Source organism: Phaseolus vulgaris, chromosome 11 (assembly GCF_000499845.2).
Source record: "Phaseolus vulgaris cultivar G19833 chromosome 11, P. vulgaris v2.0, whole genome shotgun sequence".
Taxonomy (NCBI): Eukaryota; Viridiplantae; Streptophyta; class Magnoliopsida; order Fabales; family Fabaceae; genus Phaseolus; species Phaseolus vulgaris.
Genome location: NC_023749.2, coordinates 7,491,819 through 7,511,899, shown reverse-complemented (window position 1 = coordinate 7,511,899; position 20,081 = coordinate 7,491,819). Strand labels below are relative to the sequence as shown.

Below are 20,081 nucleotides of genomic sequence, written 5' to 3'. Positions count from 1 at the left end.
AGTTAGAGGCAGTTAAACTGATTATAATAGTGTATATAATTTGGCCCGCTTTATATTCTTGTAGTGTTTGTATTTTATATATTTTTAATTTAATTTGATGTAAATACATTTTAGTGTATTTAAAATTTTATTTTTTAATTAATTTTAACGTACAATTGTTATGCACAGACTAGATCAATTTTAAAATTAAGTAAAAATATCATACCTTTAATACGTTAATTAAAAAAAGTGTAATATTAATTTCAATATCTTGAAGTCTAATAAAAAAGAAAAAAAAATTATAAATAGTCTAATAATCACTATAAGAAAATCATGAAATAGAAACCAAATTTAAAAACAAAAATAATTAGTTGTTATAGTGACTAAATTAGAGACCATTTTAAAAACTAAAAAAAAATGATTTATAAATTAGTTTATATTATTGTTAAATGGTTTCTAAATTAGTATCTAATTAGCTACAAAGGTTTTTGTATCAAATTTAGAATCTAAATAATTAGTAGTTAAAACTTTTGTAACTAATTAGATAGATACCAATTTAGAAATTATTTAACAATAATAATAGAAACCAAAAATATTTTTAGTCTTTAAAATATATTTAATTTAGTCATTATAGCAACTAATTATTTTTTGTCCCTAAAATTAATTTCTATTTCATTATTTTCTTGTAGTGAATGAAAATAAATAGTATAATATAAAAAAATTAGTATAAGATTTTAATTTGTTTTTTAATATTTATTAGTTTTAAATTCTTGACGTTATATGGCCATTCCTTTTTTATGGGATTGGTTCATATGATTAACAATTAACGATTTAAAAGAAAGAATTATCTAGTAGGGAATCGTTAAATTTTAAAATATTTAATTTAAATATTAATTTTAAAGTAAAGTATGAATTTGATTTTTTTCTCAACATAAATTCAATTCATTATAAGAAAAATCATTAAATAATAACTAAATTAAAAATAAAAATTATTATTATATTAATTAAATAAATATTGTTAAAAAAATATCTATAAATATTTAGTCTCACAAACGAGTTAACAAATTTAGACGTAAAGGAGTGGGTTGGAGAATTCAAGTTTATTAGAAATAAAAACATTTTATAAAGTGAGTGTCATTTTATGAGTCGATTTTGTAACATCGAGTTAAGCTTAAAAGAGCATTTCCTAACGCCTATCTAACATCTACCAAGACTTGAACTACTAACTAGTTTAGATTATAAATTAATCACTAATTTAATTAAAAATTAATTTAAAACATATAATAATTAGTTTAAATACTAATTTAGAAATGAATTTATAATTTTTTTATTAATATTAAAAAATAATTTAAATATTAATAATTTTTTAGTTTATAAAATAATATTTGACTTAATTAATATAATTAATTATTTTTTATCTCTAAATTAGTAATAGTTTTTTTTTTTATAAAATTGTTATATTTATGATAAATTTAATATTACTTTAAAATTTTTGCGGTAATTGAAAGTCTAAAACTTGTTTGTATCTAAACTCTATATTAAAAACAATGATAATAATATTATAAAAAATCATGGAAGTTCTTGTGCATAGAAATTAGTATAGTTTTACAAATGAAGTCTATATTCGTTTTGTTGGTAGGACCACAACTTATACCATAGGGAATCTTGTTTAAAGTATGCACCAAATGTCAAACTTTATCTTAGATATTATTTGCTTACGAGAATATACTCATTATAAGAAGGATATGAATTATTTAAATTTAGAGTTTTATGAGAAAAAAAATAGGGATAAGTATTAACAATATATATTTTTTCTTCTTAAAATGAAGAAAATAAAGGGAAAAATATGTTAGTATGAGATTATTTTTAAATTTATCCTTATTAAATAAATTTAACTAACATAAATATTTTAATAAAATAAAACAATAAAATTAATAATTAAATAAAATTGTAATAAAAAATATATAGTTATTTATAATAAAAAGAAGTATACAATAATAATTATTATAAATATAATAATATTATTTAATACAAAGGATTTTCTAATTATAATTTTTAAATTTATGAATATTTAAATTATTTATTTATATATAACAATTTACAATTTTTATATATATTCAAAATTTTACATGTAAATTATTTTTCGTCAAGTAACTCATATTTTTTCTGAAATTAATTATTCAACTATATTGGAAATAACTTACATAATTTTAATTCACCCAAATTTACACAAAAATACCTAATATTTGATTAATATATTTTTTTAAAAATAAGGGTAAACTTGTAATCATTACATAACTCATAAACTTCAATAAATTTTTCTCAGAAATCCACTTTAACATATCTCAATACAAATACACTTACTTTCTTCACACTTTCCTCTCAAATTCTCACACATCCACTACTCCCTCAATCCAAACACAATCTTAGGGTTTGTTTGTTTATAGTGATTTATTGTTCACGAATAAGATTAAGGAGTACATCATTCATTTGGATTCAGGGATTTGCACAGAAGAGAAGGAGAAGATATACCCGCAAACAATAAATATCATTTTTCCTTGAAATGAAGAGAAGGTCAGGAAAAGCCAGCTCACCACTGGTTTTTCCAATTTTTCCCTTTTTACATATATTAATTAATTATTAAATAAATTTAACTAACACAAATCTTTTAATAAAATTAATAATAAAATAAAATTTTAATACAAAAATATTTAGTTATTTATAATAAAAAATTATATAATAATATTAATAATTATTATTATAAATATAATAATTGTTAGAATATATGACCTTTAAACCAGAGGGGGTGAATTGTTTTTAAAGGATTTTCGCAAACTTTGAATGTATAATGAAATTCAATGCTGAATTACAGAGAAAGAAATCATCGAGGAAACAAAGAACCAAAACTGTTTTAAGATGATATCAGAAAAACAATCGGTTGTTTATTCGAAACAATCGGTTGTTTATACCAGTTAGAACTTTAAACAACTTAAAAACAGGATTTAAAGAGTTAAGGGTAAGAGATAAGCACACAAATAATTTATACTGGCTCACTCTTACACCAAAAGCTACATCCTGTCCCCATAAACCACTAGGTAATTCACTATGCAATCAAAACCAGATTACAAACACCACACACCAAAGTAGTGACCTTGAACCCCTCAAGAAACACACTACCTTTGACAAACCACACCAAGAATGTTGATCTTGAACACCTCAAGAACACAAAACACTCCTTCGCAACACCACTACAGAAATACAGTAATCAAGGAAGAAGGGAATAAAATACACCTGGGTATTATTAAGCTTAAAGTTCAGAATTGCAACCCAATCCTATTCCACACACTTAAGAATGATCCAAAGCTCTTTCAAATCTTGGAAAAACTATTTTGATAAACTTTTTCTCTTACTCCAAGATTAGGAGAGCGTAAAACCACCTTTATATAGACCAACCAAGTGGTCAAAAACATTTAATAAAGGAGCCAAGTTAGTTATGATCATTTAAAACATATTAAAACTGCTTAACATAATTCTGTTAAGGTTTTCAAAAAAACAATCGATTGTTTTGTCGAAACAATCGGTTGAATTGACTTGACAGCTAAGGTAAAACAACCTGTTGTTTCGAAAAAAAAAAACCTGTTGAATTTTTAACAACATTTTAGAAAACTCATCTTTTCAAAAGGTTACAAATTCAAATGAACTTGGATCATCTTAAGGAGTGAATTAACAAGTTTCAAACAACTAGACAACACACACCTAGCAACAAGGTCTTCAAGCTTTTCTTTTGGATTTGGAGACATCAAAGCATCTTGTTCAACAATAATACTATTTATATTTAATATCAAATTATTTTCTAATTATAATTTTTAAATTTATGAATATTTAAATTATTTATTTCTATATAATAATTTACAACTTTTACATATATTTATAATTTTACACGTAAATTATTTTTCATCAAGTAACTCGTATTTTTTCAAAATTAATTATTCACCAAGATCGGAAATAACTTACATAATTTTAATTCACCTAAATCTACACAAAAGTACCTAATATTTGATATTTTTAAGACAATGATAAATGTGTAATCTTATATTTTACATACTTAAAAAAAATCAAAATACCCTCACGACCATCCCATCACTCCCAAATTCAATAAACTTTTCTCACAAATTCATTTTAATATACCACAATCCAAACATACTCACCTTCTTTATATTTTATTCTCAACTCCTCACATATTCACTCTCTCAAATCTCCACACTTCTCTTCCTCAATCCAAACACAATCATAATAACATGGAGTTCACATTGTTACACATATCCTACATCCTACGAAATTAGCAAATAAAAAAATATATTTGCAACTCAAAACAAAAAGTTTATATATCCTTTAAGAGATGACAAAAAAATTCAACTTTTCCATGTTGTAAACTAAAATCGATCTTGCAGTATCTCATTATTAATGTATAATGTTTTAATTTAAAGTTATTAATTTGTGATATGATGATAAGGTTAAGACTTGTTAAAAGAGAATAATAGAAGTGTATTTACAGTCTAAATAATAATATTGGGCTTAAATGATATTTCAGCTCTAATTAGTCTGAACATTTATATATTACAATATAATATATAAAATAATGGATTTGTTGCTCTTGACAAGACTTCTATTCTAATTCCACCCAAATACGTCTCAGCAATTTAAATTTGTGCAACTAATATACCACTTCCAAAATTATTTCCTTTCTTGAACAATTATTGATTTCCGTATATAATTACGTATGAAGATGAAACTTTGATATTAATGATTCATATTAAAGTGTCATGGGTCGTAGTCAGAAAATTTTCTGAGCCACATCTAAGTGCATGTCTTGTTAAGAACACAATTCAGTTTCCAAGAATGTGTGTGTATATATATGTACATGTTTCAAGTGATCTCAGGAACCAACAACTCAAGTTTCAGACTTCACCAAAGTGGTGCAGTTTTCCATAATCAGTCACTGCCATGGCCTTCAAAACACTATTCCATAGCACTTTAGCATTGGTTATTGTTTTTGCATTTTGTGCTTTGGAGGCCAATGCTCGCACTCTCCAAGATGCTTCAATGCGTGAAAGGCATGAGCAGTGGATGGTTACACATGGAAAACTCTACTTGGACTCTTCTGAGAAAGAGCAGAAATACCAAATATTCAAGGAAAACGTGCAACGCATAGAGGCATTTAACAATGCTGGAAACAAGCCATACAAGCTTGGCATAAACCAATTTGCTGATCTCACAAATGAGGAATTCAAAGCCAGAAATAGATTCAAGGGTCATATTTGCTCCACAATAACAAGAACACCCACTTTTAAGTATGAACACGTGACAGCACTGCCTACTTCATTGGATTGGAGACAGAAAGGTGCTGTTACACCTATTAAGGACCAAGGCCAATGTGGTATGTGTTTGGATAACTTAAGTTTGTTTTAGTTTACGTAAGAAACTTAATTATTTTTTCTACTATTAATGTCTCATGCATTTATCTAAACAAAACTCTTGTTTGTGTTTTTATCTTTAGGATCTTGTTGGGCATTTTCTGCTGTGGCAGCAACAGAAGGAATCACCAAGCTTAGTACTGGCAAACTGATCTCTTTATCAGAACAAGAGCTTATTGATTGTGACACAAAGGGTGAGGACCAAGGTTGTGAAGGAGGTTTAATGGACGATGCCTTCAAATTTATCTTGAATAACAAAGGACTTACCACAGAAGCTACGTACCCTTATGAGGGAATTGATGGAACCTGCAATGCAAAAGCAGAAAGCAGCCATGCAGCTAGCATAAAGGGGTACGAGGATGTCCCTGCCAACAGTGAGAGTGCACTGCTGAAAGCTGTTGCCAATCAACCAGTTTCAGTAGCTATTGATGCAAGCGGATATGAGTTTCAATTTTATGCAGGTGGCGTCTTCAATGGATCATGTGACACTAACTTGGATCATGGTGTGACTGCTGTGGGGTATGGAGTGAGTGATGATGGAAGCAAGTATTGGTTGGTGAAGAATTCATGGGGAGTAAAATGGGGTGAAAAAGGATACATTAGGATGCAAAGGGATGTTTCTGCTAAAGAAGGCTTGTGTGGCATAGCAATGTTGGCATCTTACCCAACTGCATAGTTACTGCTATATCTATATATTTAATAATCTGTGTATGTAATGTACAAATTAAGTACAAAAAATCACATAGGTGTGTCGATACCGATATTTATAGGTATGAACAAATTAGAAGTGGTTGATTCAAAGCTTGTAAATAACATGAAGTGGTAGATTCTGTACCACAATTGTGTAAAAATATATACAAGTATACTTGTTTATAACTATTTATTTATTTATTTATATAAAAGTAATCACTACGAAGAATCATCAATGTAAAAGTTGATTTAACCCATTTTAATGTCACGTAAAAGGTTATTTTAAAAAATAAAAAATATTTTTTTTAAAAATAATTTAGTTGTTGATAAAGTTGATTGAATCAACTCTAAATAACACTAATTATTTTAACTATTTGTAATAAATAAATATATTTGTGTTATAATATCGGAGTAAAGTTTATCCAACTAATATGAATATAGTTCGTTTAGTGTTACGATGTTGAATCTTAGTTAATTCTAAAATGATACTAATTATTTTTAACTTTTTTAATAAGTAAAAATATTTATATTAATGTTAGTCAGTATTAATTAAAATAAATACGTTCACATTTATTTGATACTTGTTTTATTTATTTTAATATTTATATTTATTAAACTAGAATCAATTAAACTGACACAATTTATTAATTAATTTAATAAATATTTTTTTTTGTTTCAAAATAAATAAATAATTTCACTTTAAAAACAACGAAAATATATTTTTTAATATAATTTTTACTAAATGATATATATATATATATATATATATTAAATTGTATTAACTTTTTAATTAACTATTCCTAAAAATAACAACTATAAAAAAATATAAATATTACCTCTTTTATTTTTATATTCATTAACCAACCTTTCAGTTTCTGTTATCTAATTAAATTACTAAAAAATGGAAAGTATTTTATTGTTATAATTATAATAATGATTTTCTAAATAAAAATTAGAATAATTTATAATTAATTTTTATACACATTTTCTTACAATTTAACCTTGAATTTTGATATAATTTTACATATGTTCCTATTATATAATTATAACATTATAAAAATCAATAAAAAAAATTCTATATTTATTTTTATGTATATAATTTAAAATTTTAAAAATATTTTTTAATTAATTTTATCAAAATAAATTAATTTTTCATTTTTTTTGTTAACATACAAAAAAGTAAATACACAACTTGGTCAATGCATTTATGCTTTAACTAGTATAGGAAATATACTTTTAGAAATATAATGATTTTGAAAAAACATTTTTTGTCGTTTTACTGTAACGGGAGGGGCATGAAGTAATTATGGGTGAAAAAGCAAAAGCCCAGGTTAAAATCCATGGGCTTGAAAGTAAGAGGCCCAGGCCAAGAAACAACAGTTCTCTAACGTGATTCTTAAAGTGAGCCTTCCATGTGTACCCTATATAAATAGCATCGGGAAATGAAAGTAACAAGAGAAAGTAAAGCGAGGCATAGTGGTGCAGAATGGCCGGCAAAGGTGGGGCGACTCCGGCGACATACTCGCCGTCTCTGACAGTCGATAAAAAGAAACCACCGCTTTTCAAGGAAGATTGGGTTCGGCCCGATGGCCGCGGTTTCCACCAGTGCAGACCCGCATGTAAGTTCCACTTGCTTTCAAATATAACCATTCGGTCTCTTTCTTCTCAATGCATTTGCAATCTCAATATATGCTTCTCCATTATCCATGATTATGATTTTTGTTATTAAATGGACGTTATTTTATGGTTTTTTCTGCGGACTATTGAGGTTTTCATATGTATGGTGCTATAGTGATTTCTGAGGCTGAGCTGTTTGAATAAATGCCGTTTACGGATTACAATGGCGCTTTTGGGAGAATGGTGAACTCAGTAACATTTTGTGAATAGGTTTTCCTCGTTCTTTTCAAATTTACAACCAATGCTCCACGATGTGATTTCATTTGGAGAAGTGAAAATGTGTAGAATCATGGCAAAGATTATGTATTCATGCAGTCAGGTTGGACATGGCAAAGATTGCCTTGGGTTTTGTACTGGAAGTAAAGGGTCTATACCTGATGAATTAGTTAATTAGCTTTCATTTCGACTACTACGAACAGATGTATTTGGTCATACTAGTCCTGTGGTACCAACTAATTTTCCTGGACTATTGACACCGTGGACCTCATGTCCCAATGCGACCTTTTGGTCCTCAAGGTCTTCAACCTCTTACCTGATTTTAATAGATGTGCATGCTCCAGAAGTTTCAGGGATTATGGTATTTGTTCTTTGGTGTTGCTCCATTTTCTGTAAAGAGGACAGGTGATTGTGGATTAGGACTAGAACAGCCATTTGCAATTGATCCAGGGTATTGATATGGTGGTGGTTCTGTTCCAAACACCTTGATCCAGTCCAGGCACTAGGATAGCATCTAGTACATGCTTCTGTCCAACCTGATATTGTTAATATATGGCATGGAGTTATTGTGAAAGAGGAGCTCCTATTTCTCATGCTATGGGTGCGGCTATTGGAAAAAAAAGGATGGGGATTGAGAATTAGGTTTTTCATGTTGTAGATTGTGCTGCTAGGACTGGATAGATTCCGTAACTCAACCCTCTAAGCTGGCTAAGGTGAGGGATGTGTATTGCTTAGTAAGCTCTAATACTGTTTCTAATCAACGTGGGATTTAGTTTTTTCCAAATACACCCCTTCACATCCTACACTTATTGGTCATGGTGCATGGATAATATGGCAAACGGGATAACGATCGATCTATAGGATATGATACCCTGTTAAAAGAACTTTTTATGGTAGTAAAAGAATACATTTTCATTCATCAATAGAGTTTGTCTACACAGTGAAGTACATCAATGCAAATGAAGTAACTGAACTCTAACTGTCATCAAAACTGATAACTAATCATCTAACAGAAGACTCAATAACGTCTGATAATTTAAATAAAAAATCACTTATTTTTATTTATATGTTGATTAGTTGACCTGGTTTTTTTTATAAGAACATCAATATTTTTGCGACTTGCAGTTTTCAGGACTGGTGCTGTGAATGCAGCATCTGGATCTGCTTATGCCGAGGTTGGAAATACCAAGGTCATTGTATCTGTGTGAGTGTTTCTTTTGTCTCAAAAATGTGTCAGTTAGCTTGTTGAGGTTTTCTTTTTCTGACTTTGTTATTTGTTATTATGCTCTCCCTAATGTGGATATTTTATTTGTAATTTTTAATATAGATTTGGGCCAAGAGAGAGCAAGAAGGCAATGATGTACAGTGATACAGGGCGTTTGAATTGCAATGTCAGCTTTACAACATTTGCAACTCCAGTGCGAGGGCAGGTATATGAAAGGCTGTGTAATTTTTTCTGTTTCTTCCATCTTCATCGCTAGTTGAAGTGACCTCTAATATATTAAACCTCACGAAGCTAGGGTTCAGACCACAAAGAGTACAGTGCAATGCTTAATAAAGCTTTGGAGGGTGCAATAATACTGGAAAGTTTCCCCAAGACAACTGTGGATGTTTTTGCATTGGTGCTAGAATCTAGCGGCAGTAAGTATTATTATAAAATTTCATATTTATTTTCAATCTAATTTGTAATGATATTTTTTTTATGGTTATAAATTTACAGACAAAAATTGTGCGGGACATAAATATACTAAAAAATATTAGTAAAGAAAGTTAATGTATATTTGTCTTTTCATCTACCTTGCTGTTATTTAATGGGTGCTTTGTGTCAACATAGGTTTGTTCTCTTCTATTACTGTGAAGAGGTATTTTGCTTTAACACATTTTTGTTTAGTTAATCAATTAGGTGTGATTCAATTGATGGTTTATATGAATGAACTTACCTGCTATGCATGGGTTTGAATCCCAAGTACAGAATTTGTGATGAAGACCAAACCAACAGGTGCTTGACTGGGGATTATTCAAACAACTATTAGGGGTGGAAACAGCTTGTCAGAGATTAAAAAAAGTAGTTTCTTTAAGTTCAGCTATTTCTCTAGTTTTTGTGGCAAGAGATGTCAGCTAGAGCTTCTGTTGTGTGAGGCTTTTGTTGCTTATGATGTGAATTGATTGTTGTCAATAGCAGATTGCAAAAAGCCCAAAATCTGTCACAGCATACCATATATAAGATAGAATGAGTATGACGGGCAATAAACTAGAGGAAGAAAACATGAGTAAATTGGAAAGAGCAAAACACTATAAAACAAGACGAACGTGAAAAAAATGAAAGAGGAAGGAAAACAAAACTTAAAATTTGGAATGAATCAAAGGATGGAAAAAAATCCAAGTGAAAAGAAAGAGGCAATATTTAGAATGAAAAAAAAAAAACAGAATAATACCAGTTACCTGAAGTCTTTGGGGATTGCAGGAGGGGTGAATAGAGGACTGCTCCCCTCCTTACTTGATGAGTCATTCCTTGGCCCTTACGTTAACTGAAGGTGACTTGTAAGTAGAACACAAATGTCATTTATCTAAGCCACACTATTTTATAGGTTTTAAGTGGGGATAAAAGGCATGAGCTGGATGAGTTTAATGCTTGCAGATTTCAAGTGTAGCTAGAAGATTTTATCATGTGTTTAAGACTTCAGTTTTTGGCATTTGTTGAGTAAATACCCAGCAAATCTTATCAGATCTGTGACCCATGCTGCAACTGTAAGACTTCTTTTGGCTGTTATGACCTTTCTTGCGGGTGGCAGAGATGCAGTGGTGGATCAGCTGTCATTTATAAAGCAATAGTGTTGTCTTATTTATATTAAGGTTACAGTGACAACACTGACGAACACAAGGAACGTATGATTTTTCCGTAATTTAGCAGTTTTCATGAAAGTCATTTAGAGTAGTCTAATTTGAAGTGAATTTGTTTCTGATGAAGTATTGTGCCTTTGGATTTTGGAATTGTAGGAAGTAATGATGAATGATCCTATTTAAAGTTTGGAGAAGTCAGTGATGCAATATAACTCTAATATTTTCTCAAAATTATTAAGTTTCTAGCAGGTAATAATATTAGTGAACATGTTGCAGGTGATCTCCCAGTTGTCATATCGTGTGCTAGCCTTGCCCTGGCGGATGCTGGAATAATGATGTATGATCTTGTTGCCTCGGTTTCTGTGGTAGGATCTTACTCACATTTGCAGTCAGCCATATTGTCACTAATATGTACTTGTTTTGTAGTGCGGATAATCTTTTTCTCCCATTTTAAACCTTATCTTGAATTTGTTATTATAAATTCGTATAATTTCATATTCTATTAAAATTTCTAACATAGTACCTGCCTCTCATTTTGTGCTTTATTAATTACGTTTTCATGAAGAGTTTTGTCTTAGCCTAAAAATATGTTTTTAAACCATTTTTTGTTTATTCCAACTTACTTTCTGTGGATACCAAAATGTATGGCCTAATTCCATGCTAGCGAGTGTACAATTTTACCGGATGATCTTCTGGAACCAGGTCATCTTCACAAAACTCATCATGATAAAATGAGATCATAATTATGAAGTTTAATGGCATTTAACCGATTAGGACTGCTATAAATTGTTCCTTCATGATGCGGTTATCTTGCTACTGAGAGTCTAATTATTATTTTCTAATGATTGTAGTCAAGTTTTAGTAAGAACCTTGTCATTGATCCTATTTTGGAGGAGGAAAACTGCCAAGATGGTAGCTTAATGATTACCTGTATGCCTTCTCGCTATGAAATCACCCAACTCACCGTTACCGGGGAATGGTCTTCTCCGAGGATTAACGAGGTTTGCCTATTTTTAACTTTCTTTTTAAATCTTTTTATGTAAATGCGTATTTTGAAGTCGTGAATTTATGTCTGGATATCTATTGTTCCAAATTGGTTACTCTCAGTGACATTTTGTATTCCCACATGCAGGGAATGCAGCTGTGCTTGGATGCTTGTGCAAAGCTAGCGAAGATTATGAGATCATGTTTGAAAGAAGCTGCTTCGGATTCCAGGGAGTAGAATGGAAGTTCTACATTAATACAAATCACGATATGTGCTTTTAATTTTTTCTTATATTGAGAGATAATTTTGTGTTGGAGGTAGTAGAGAGAGGTGCTGTGCATATCCTGAAAATTTTGTGCTTCTTCCATTTTTCATATCCTTTTAATGGATTTAGTTACTGTTTTGGTCTTTTGTTCTGTCTCAAACCACCAAATTGCCCACAGCCTAAAAAGTGAAGACCACAATGGAAGGTAAGGAGAATTAGAGGTGCTAAAAATATTAATTGAACTGAATTAACTAACTGCATGAAAACTGAACCAAATTGGAAAAATGGTTAATTTGAATTGTACCAAGCTATTTTGTGTACTGATATTAGAAGAGGGAAATTTACTTTATACAAAGGTAAGTTTTCAGAGTTGATAAATCAAAATAATTGAGTGGGTTACTGGACCAATACAAATTGACCGGTTTATTGGACAAAATTAACCTATCCTATTGGACCCGACCCGTTTCATTATCTCTAATTTTGCCTAATTTTATATAAGAAAAACACTAATCGAATATTATCATTGCTTCTAATCAAACTTTGAAAGTTAATAAATTGTGTCTAAACTGATAAAGGATGTTTGGTTTCTTGAATTTTTTGACACCTATGGTTTAGTATTATGTAGTTTATAAAATTCATTGAATTGGACCGTACAAAAGTGATGAATCTTGACCTAAACCTTAATTTAGCCAAGGGAGTCAGTAGTTTTATCATCGAACAGTGTAGTGGTATGTGTTTGTGTGAAGATGTTATGGGTCACAAACTCATCCTCATCAATGAAAGAAAAGAAAAACAACTCATTATGGGTTCTTAAATCCTTGGCTGCTTCTATATCATAGACAGTCTGAACATCTTGATATCATTTGGAAGGTACACTCAATCATAGTTCTTCATTTAAAGCTTATACAAGGGCTGTCAAGCCCTTATTTATATAATGATTCACTTGTTTGTTTGTGCACTTTTGCCATATATAATTTACTTGATAGAGAGTGATAGAAAATTAGAAACAGTGGATTTTCAATATAGTTTTCAGTTTGTTTTTTTTCAATCTAGTGTATCACTTTTTTATCCTCATTTTCTGATTCTTTTGTCTTTGTATTTGATATTTTTTTAAGCATTTATTCATTATTAAATGTACATATTATCTTGATAACATTTCATTCTTCCTTTTAAGTGCTTAAGAAACATCAATAAGATTTATTTATATTTCTTGAAACGATTATTCATTTAGATATTTTTATATGTATGGGAGGTTATCCCTAACACCACACAATCTACAAAATCTTTGATTAAGATTAAGAGGTTTTACGATCGAAATCTATACTGACACCACAATTTTAAATGTAATTTTTTCAAAACTCTTTAATTCTGTTGATAGAAATCTTTAATTCCCCAATTTCATGAAAGAGTTTCAAGATGACTTTGTCCTAGCAGCTAGTACTACAACAAGAAACAAAATTTGCTTGCTGAATGCTTAATTCTCCGTATCCTCTTCAAATTACATGCTAGATAGAGATTGAGCCTTAAATCAACCTCAAAAACTGTTATACATTTAGTTAGCTGCATAACTTTGAAATGTAAGAGAATACTTGAGCACCATGAATGGACATTGTTGTTCATAATTATATTTTGCAGACATATCTCCAATCAACAACTGTTCGCTTAGAAGAGTGGAGGGTGAGTAGAACTGATACAGACCAATGGATGCATCACAGGCAGCTGCCCTCAGAACTTAGACAATCTGTGCGCAAATATAACCAATATAAATGGCTGGCCACACAAGGGGTAGATGATAGGCATTTTTCCCTCAAGGATCTCAGAACTCTTGAAATAAGAAAACAAAAAATGACCATTATCCACTCTTTACAATTGCAAGCAACTAAACTGTTAGTAACTACAAATGAATGGCAATTTATATTAATATCTCCCAGTTAATTTTACTTTGGTTTTATGTTGAAAATATCTTGAAATTAAAATCAGACTGTGGTAGACAAATGTCAAACACAGAAAACACTAATTTATAATGCCTGTGATCAATAAATGGTAATTTATCTAAATAAGTGAGGCTACAAAACTGAGACAGCTGCCCTCTTTGCATTGAACCCAAGTCATTTATTAATGTGGCTTCGGCACAAAACCATCAACAGCGAAGTTCCGAGTAGCAGCAGGAATGGCTAACCGAATTCCATCAAGTTCGGGTTTTGCAATAACTTGGCAACCCAGACGTGATCTGCATATTTTCCACAGTTAGTCAATGTCGAATTTGAGGGTGGTAAAAACGGAAAATGAACATTTCAAATCATAAGTTCATGAAACCCACGTTTCACTAAGCCCAAAAGCTAGATCTAACATGTCATTTTCCTCATCAGTTGGATCTTCCAATTTATTGTAATGTTCTACGTCCTGCACGAAAATCAAATAATTTGTCCCTCTTGTATATGGAAAACTGTAATTCAAAAAATAAATTAATAACTTCAAATAACATTTCACTATATAGATCACCCATGATGTACCATGACTATAACATGGCAAGTTGAACACGCAAGTGAGCCCTCGCATGCTCCTGCAATAACATCAAGTAAGAAATCATCTCAAGCAAAAGGAAAAGTAACCTGAATCAATTATGAATACGCATGGCCACTTCAGAAATGGCCCTACTTGACAGGATTCAAATCAAAACGTTGTCAGCAGAATTCAGAAGACTATAATCTCGAGGAAAATAATAAAATTCTAAAATTAAAACTCTTGCCTTCTAGTTCAATGTCATTTTCATGAGCTGCTTCTAACATAGACATTCCAACAGGGACTTTGATATGGTTTTCCTCACCATCCTTATCAATAAAAGTTACAGATATCCTGCACAATGTTGCCTCAAAGAGTAAGGTGCAAAATGACAACTGTGCAAGATTTTAATATACTCAAATCGTGAACTATTGTCATCTAATAAAGTATATGGCAAGATACGACAGTAATGATGTAATTTGTTCTAACGGAACTAATCACTAATGGTGTAGGGAAGCGACCAACTATAACAACTGAGGCTTACATATTTTGTTATTGTTGCCATTTTGGTTAAAGTATCAGAATCACACAGCAACCTAACTCCTGCTCAGAAATCATACCATACCTCCCATGGTAAACAAAATGAAATCATGGTTGGCTACACAACAAACATGTAACGGTAGAACAGAGTGTCAAGCCTCAATATTTATGTGATATTAACATTCTGTGCACTTTGAAGTTCTCACTTGAATGCCTCGAAAAGTTTAATCATTTGAAGAAAAATATATTAAACTCCCATCAAGCTCACTACAAATGTCAGTTCTTAAGTCTTTTATTTTGGGGGATCAAAATATTGCATATATGACAAAGGAGTTACACAACAACTAACCTTATATCGTACTCTCATCTCAACAACCACTTATCTAGCTACAAATTAGACAATTAGAGAAACGGTCAATTTATAACACTTAGGAGGGTCCTTGTTAAATGATTAAATCATGATATGATTAACTAGAAACAAGAAACTGGCAGTTAACAATTAGTCTGCATGGTGTACCGATGCTGTGTGTCAAAATATAGTATCAACACTAAAAAATTACCAATTTTGCATGGGATTTTTTATTCAATTCAATGTTTTGTTTATTGAGTGTCTCTCAATCACATAAAAACATTTCTACGTCAAAATTACAATCATAACACAAACCCAACATATAGTAAGTTTTTGATCGCTATATTGACGTGGTATTTACACATACAAAAGGATCACATACTATCACAAATCTGACATCTCAAATAAAAAGAACTCACGTTTCTTTTTGTTCACTCCCCTCCTCAATAGTGTTGTTAGTAGTCATTGTTGAAAGGAAATTATGTCTTTCCATCATGGCTCCCTTGTATATCATGGCTCCCTTGTATAATTTAGTAAATGAATGCCGCTGAAACTAAATAAAAAGACACAAAAATAATTACTCATTAAAACAGATTATCATAAACCAATGTCATAAGAGAGTCAAATTGCAAAATCGCTGCCTTGTCCGAGTTTGGAAGCCAAACCGAGGTGACTCGGCCGGCGGATCGGTGTCGGAGCCGTACCGTGGCGCTGCGCAGCTCGGTGCATAGTTGCATCGGAAGGCGTCCTCGATTCCCATCGTAATCTAGCGCGACACGTTTTTGTTCCAAATTTATTTGACCTAGAGCGGCCATTTTAAGGTTCATGTTCTCCGCTACCGCCCACGCCACCGCCGGCGCTAGCTTTAACCATCGCCGGCGCCAGCCATCGTCACCGCTACCGCCAACATTTTCCATCGCCGCCGCGAACGAACGCCACTGCCGCCGCATGGAAGTGAAGAGATGCAGCGGAAGTGAAGGGAAGTGAAGAGATGCAGGGGAGTGAAGAGACAGCGGAACTGAAGTGATGCAGCGAAACTGAAGTGATGCAACGAAACTGAAGTGAAACAGGGGAGTGAATTGATGCCCTAAAGGCAATTGCTTTCTGCACCCAGCACTTTTAAACCTCCATCCAAAATAATTTCAAAATTCCAAATATACTCTTTATTCTTCTAGAAATAAAAATTTGAAATTAAAAATAATATATTTCGAAAAATAGAGTCGGAAGATATTATTGTGTTTTGGATATAAAAATTTTAAAAAAAAATCAAAATTTCATTCTGATAATAAATTTGGAATTAAAAATAATACATTTTAAAAAAATTTATTCGAACTCCAGAAAATGGACTCGGAATGTAATTTTATATGTATTTTTTTATCTTTTCGTCGTGCACTGATATGGTGCAGGAAGCAATTGCCTGCCCTAAATCCTAATTGAAGCTATTTTGTGTACTGATATTAGAAGAGGGAAATTTACTTTATACAAAGGTAAGTTTTCAGTGTTTAAATCAAAATAACCGAGTGCTTGTAAAAAGGTTAAGGTAAAATTAAGTGAAACCGAGAAAGTTACGTAATGGTTGATAAAATATTGAATTAAATATTAATATTAACTAATTGTATATTTTAATAATTATAAATTTATATTTTTTAATTTATTTCAATTTTTGTAACAATCTATTTTTTTATGTAAAATTAAATTTCAAGTAATGTTTGTATAAATATATTCTATAAAATAGTTATATATTCTCAATTAATAAAAATATACTTTATTAAAAATACAATTATTAAAACAATAATAATCAAATTTAATATTAAATCGATAATTCAAAAGATGTAACATTAAATCAATAATTTAAAAAAGTGTAATAATAAGATAATAATTAAAAAGTTGTAATCATAAATAGGATTTTGAAAAATGAGAGTTTTCTATATTATTTTTAAGAGACAAAATATTAAAGTATAAGTTTTGTTTTGAAATTGAAATAAACTAAACCCTAATAAAGAAACTACATAGTCAAACGTAAATGAAATAATTTTTATTAAAATTTTATCTGTCAACTTTATTTATAATTTAAATAAGATGTTCTTCCAAAATGTTTTGTTCAGAGGTTGAAATTTACTTTAACAGGTAGATGATAGGGTTGCTTCTTCCTGCAACTACATGTCTTCCAGCCACCCCATAAGTTTTTTTAATTCTAAAAATATTTTTTAAATATTTTTTTTAATATTTTGGATTAAATAATCTAAAAAAAAATTGTAATTAGCTTCCGGATTACATAATTTGAAAGTTTTTTCTAAATATGATATTGACTTCCAGATTATGTAATCCAGATATATTTTGGATTATCCCGATTACATAATTCATAGGCTTATTTCAAATCTAAAAAAGAGTTATGGATTTTATAAATCTAAAGAACACTTTCGGATCCAAAAGCATCTTCCAGATTATGTATAAGGGTGACACAAAAAGGATAAAACGGTATTTTTACATTTAGTATGGGGTGACGCAAGAAGGTATGGAGGTGTAGGAAGAAAGAGTCGGATGATAGTTGGTGTGGGCGAAAAGACTTTGGTTAGATGTCCTGAAAAATGTGGGTTAGGTTGGTATGTCCTATATAGAATATGTGAGTTATTTTTATTGGCATGTCTCATGGGTATGTGGGCTAGTTTGTATAAAAAATATCTTTTAAAATTAATGATTTTTTTAAAATATAAATTTAATTTTTTATTATTTAGATGAATTAGGTAAATGTTCACATAGTATTATTTTCACGACACTTGGCTAATAAGATATGAGTAAAGATTCTGGAGTTATAGAATTTAAAAGTTAAAATTTGTGTTTTGGATTATACAATATTCTATATTGCATAAACCTTAATACAAATTTGTATTCCAAAAAGAATTTGAAATGGATAATTTTATAATTTTGTAAAATATGAAGATGCATGAAAAAAATATGGGGGTGTAGAAAGAAATTTTTATATTTTTAAGTTAGCTGGTTATGTGGGTCAGCCCGCCACGTGCTGCGCTTGGCTAGCACAGGCTGCAAGTTATGCGAGGCGGGCCTAAGCGGGCCAACGAGTTGGAAGACTCTTCCCTACAACATTCCTTAGTAGGCTGCATGTTGACCCGCACGGTCCGTCCCACTTTGCCATCCCTAATGTCAAGGTTGTGCGTGTTGAAAATAGTAACCTGTCCATTATAAGGTTGGTTGATGGGCTGTCTTACTACTTTTCAAATTTTCTTTTGTAATTTTTTGTTTGTTTTTTTTATCTATTTATTTGGTTATAATAATTAATATCACCTTTTGGATAATAAAAATACAAGATAGAGCAATAAAATTAAATCAAATTTTAATATTGCTCTCGTACAAAAAGGGACTGAGAGAACTTCTACCTCCTGATTTGTGTTTCGGTTGGTCGGTTCACCTTTCTTCATGTACTAAACGGATCAAACTGCTTTACCCTCTCCTCCTCTGCACTCTCTCCTTCACTTCAGTCAAACTCTCCTTTCCTTCGTGTGCTCTTGGTCAGGAGGACACCTGTAAAAGGTGTTCTGACGCTCAAGTGAGTATTCGATATTTGATGCTTAGTGTAATTAATACACGATAATTACATACATTTTTCTTGAAAGTTGTGTCTATTTATATGTTAATCATGAGCCCATTATTATTGGGTTGGATTAGTGTTTGAATCATGATTAAGAACGTATTACCTAGTGTTTCCGTATTGTTTAGGCTCACTAATCTCCTTCTGAGCATAATGCATTATGGACATGTCGGTCGATCAGAATCGGATACGGAGACTTCTAAACCTCGTCCGGTTGCGACCGATACAAATATTTTAATGAAAGAATGTTTAATACCTAACAAAATAAAGTAAATATTAACAATACTTTGATGAATCAAATTATGTATAAAAAATTAATGTATAAAAAAATTAATGTAAATAAAGTTCTATATAAAACATTGACCAACATTAGTTTTTATTCCAAAAACATGAAATCCCTCTTTAAAAGTGTCAAAAATACAAAAGGACATGTTGACCCACCATGCTTGTGTCCCGCCGAGTTGGTGAGTTAGGTAGACTGTTCCAATACAGATTGACGGATTCAAAACAATTAATCCGTCCTACCGGATTTGACCCGTTTTCTCATTCCTAGTTTTGCCTAATTTTATATAAGAAAAATACTAATAAATATTATCATCGCTTCTAATCAAACTTTGAAAGTTAATAAATTGTGCCTAAACCGATTAAGGATGTTTGGTTTCTTGAATTTCTTGACACTTATGGTTTAGTATTATGTAGTTTATAAAATTCATTGAATTGGATCGTACAAAAATGATGAATCTTGACCTAAACCTTAATTTAGCCCGAAGGAGTCACTAGTTTGATCATTGAACCAAGTGTAGTGGTATGTGTTTGTGTAAAGATGTAAATTATGGGTCACAAACTCATCCTCATCAATGAAAGAAAAGAAAAACAACTCATTATGGGTTCTTAAATCCTTGGCTGCTTCTATATCATAGACAGTCTGTACATCTTGATTTGATATCATTTGGAAG

The 20,081-nt window shown here is 30.7% G+C and overlaps 3 protein-coding genes across 4 annotated transcripts; 2 read left to right on the top strand and 1 right to left on the bottom strand.

The window, feature by feature from the left end:
* Positions 1–4,827: 4,827 nt before the first annotated feature.
* LOC137829444 (senescence-specific cysteine protease SAG39-like) lies at positions 4,828–6,329 on the top strand. Its single transcript, XM_068636249.1, has 2 exons — positions 4,828–5,416; positions 5,537–6,329. Exons 1-2 carry the CDS (start codon positions 4,984–4,986, stop codon positions 6,127–6,129), a joined length of 1,026 nt encoding a protein of 341 aa, XP_068492350.1. The 5' UTR covers positions 4,828–4,983; the 3' UTR covers positions 6,130–6,329.
* A 1,251-nt stretch (positions 6,330–7,580) lies between these two features.
* Positions 7,581–12,273, top strand: LOC137826772 (exosome complex component RRP41-like). Its single transcript, XM_068632913.1, has 7 exons — positions 7,581–7,762; positions 9,162–9,240; positions 9,364–9,466; positions 9,557–9,677; positions 11,154–11,242; positions 11,729–11,878; positions 12,010–12,273. The coding sequence occupies exons 1-7, from the start codon at positions 7,630–7,632 to the stop codon at positions 12,097–12,099; spliced, it is 765 nt and encodes a 254-aa protein (XP_068489014.1). The 5' UTR covers positions 7,581–7,629; the 3' UTR covers positions 12,100–12,273.
* A 1,644-nt stretch (positions 12,274–13,917) lies between these two features.
* On the bottom strand, positions 13,918–16,608 carry LOC137825119 (adrenodoxin-like protein 2, mitochondrial). 2 transcript variants are annotated; one of them, XM_068630794.1, is made up of 6 exons: positions 16,223–16,608; positions 15,938–16,071; positions 14,877–14,983; positions 14,641–14,690; positions 14,448–14,530; positions 13,918–14,357 (listed from the first exon to the last, which is right to left on the bottom strand). In XM_068630794.1, the coding sequence occupies exons 1-6, from the start codon at positions 16,466–16,468 to the stop codon at positions 14,243–14,245; spliced, it is 735 nt and encodes a 244-aa protein (XP_068486895.1). In that variant the 5' UTR covers positions 16,469–16,608; the 3' UTR covers positions 13,918–14,242. The 2 variants fall into 2 exon arrangements, with proteins under 2 accessions (XP_068486895.1, XP_068486902.1); XM_068630801.1 differs by having other exon boundaries at positions 15,938–16,065; positions 16,223–16,602.
* Between the last annotated feature and the right edge of the window lie 3,473 nt (positions 16,609–20,081).

Excerpts from the sequence above, each read along its gene's own strand:
- LOC137829444 (XM_068636249.1), top strand. The coding sequence starts at position 4,984 with ATGGCCTTCAAAACACTATTCCATAGCACTTTAGCATTGGTTATTGTT. Across the intron at positions 5,417-5,536 it reads TAAGGACCAAGGCCAATGTG|GATCTTGTTGGGCATTTTCT; the intron begins GTATGTGTTTGG and ends TTTTATCTTTAG.
- LOC137826772 (XM_068632913.1), top strand. The coding sequence starts at position 7,630 with ATGGCCGGCAAAGGTGGGGCGACTCCGGCGACATACTCGCCGTCTCTG. Across the intron at positions 7,763-9,161 it reads CCACCAGTGCAGACCCGCAT|TTTTCAGGACTGGTGCTGTG; the intron begins GTAAGTTCCACT and ends TGCGACTTGCAG. Across the intron at positions 9,467-9,556 it reads CAACTCCAGTGCGAGGGCAG|GGTTCAGACCACAAAGAGTA; the intron begins GTATATGAAAGG and ends TCACGAAGCTAG.
- LOC137825119 (XM_068630794.1), bottom strand. The coding sequence starts at position 16,468 with ATGCGGCGGCAGTGGCGTTCGTTCGCGGCGGCGATGGAAAATGTTGGC. Across the intron at positions 14,984-15,937 it reads GGGAGTGAACAAAAAGAAAC|GATATCTGTAACTTTTATTG; the intron begins GTGAGTTCTTTT and ends AACATTGTGCAG. Across the intron at positions 14,691-14,876 it reads AAATGACATTGAACTAGAAG|GAGCATGCGAGGGCTCACTT; the intron begins GCAAGAGTTTTA and ends ATGTTATTGCAG.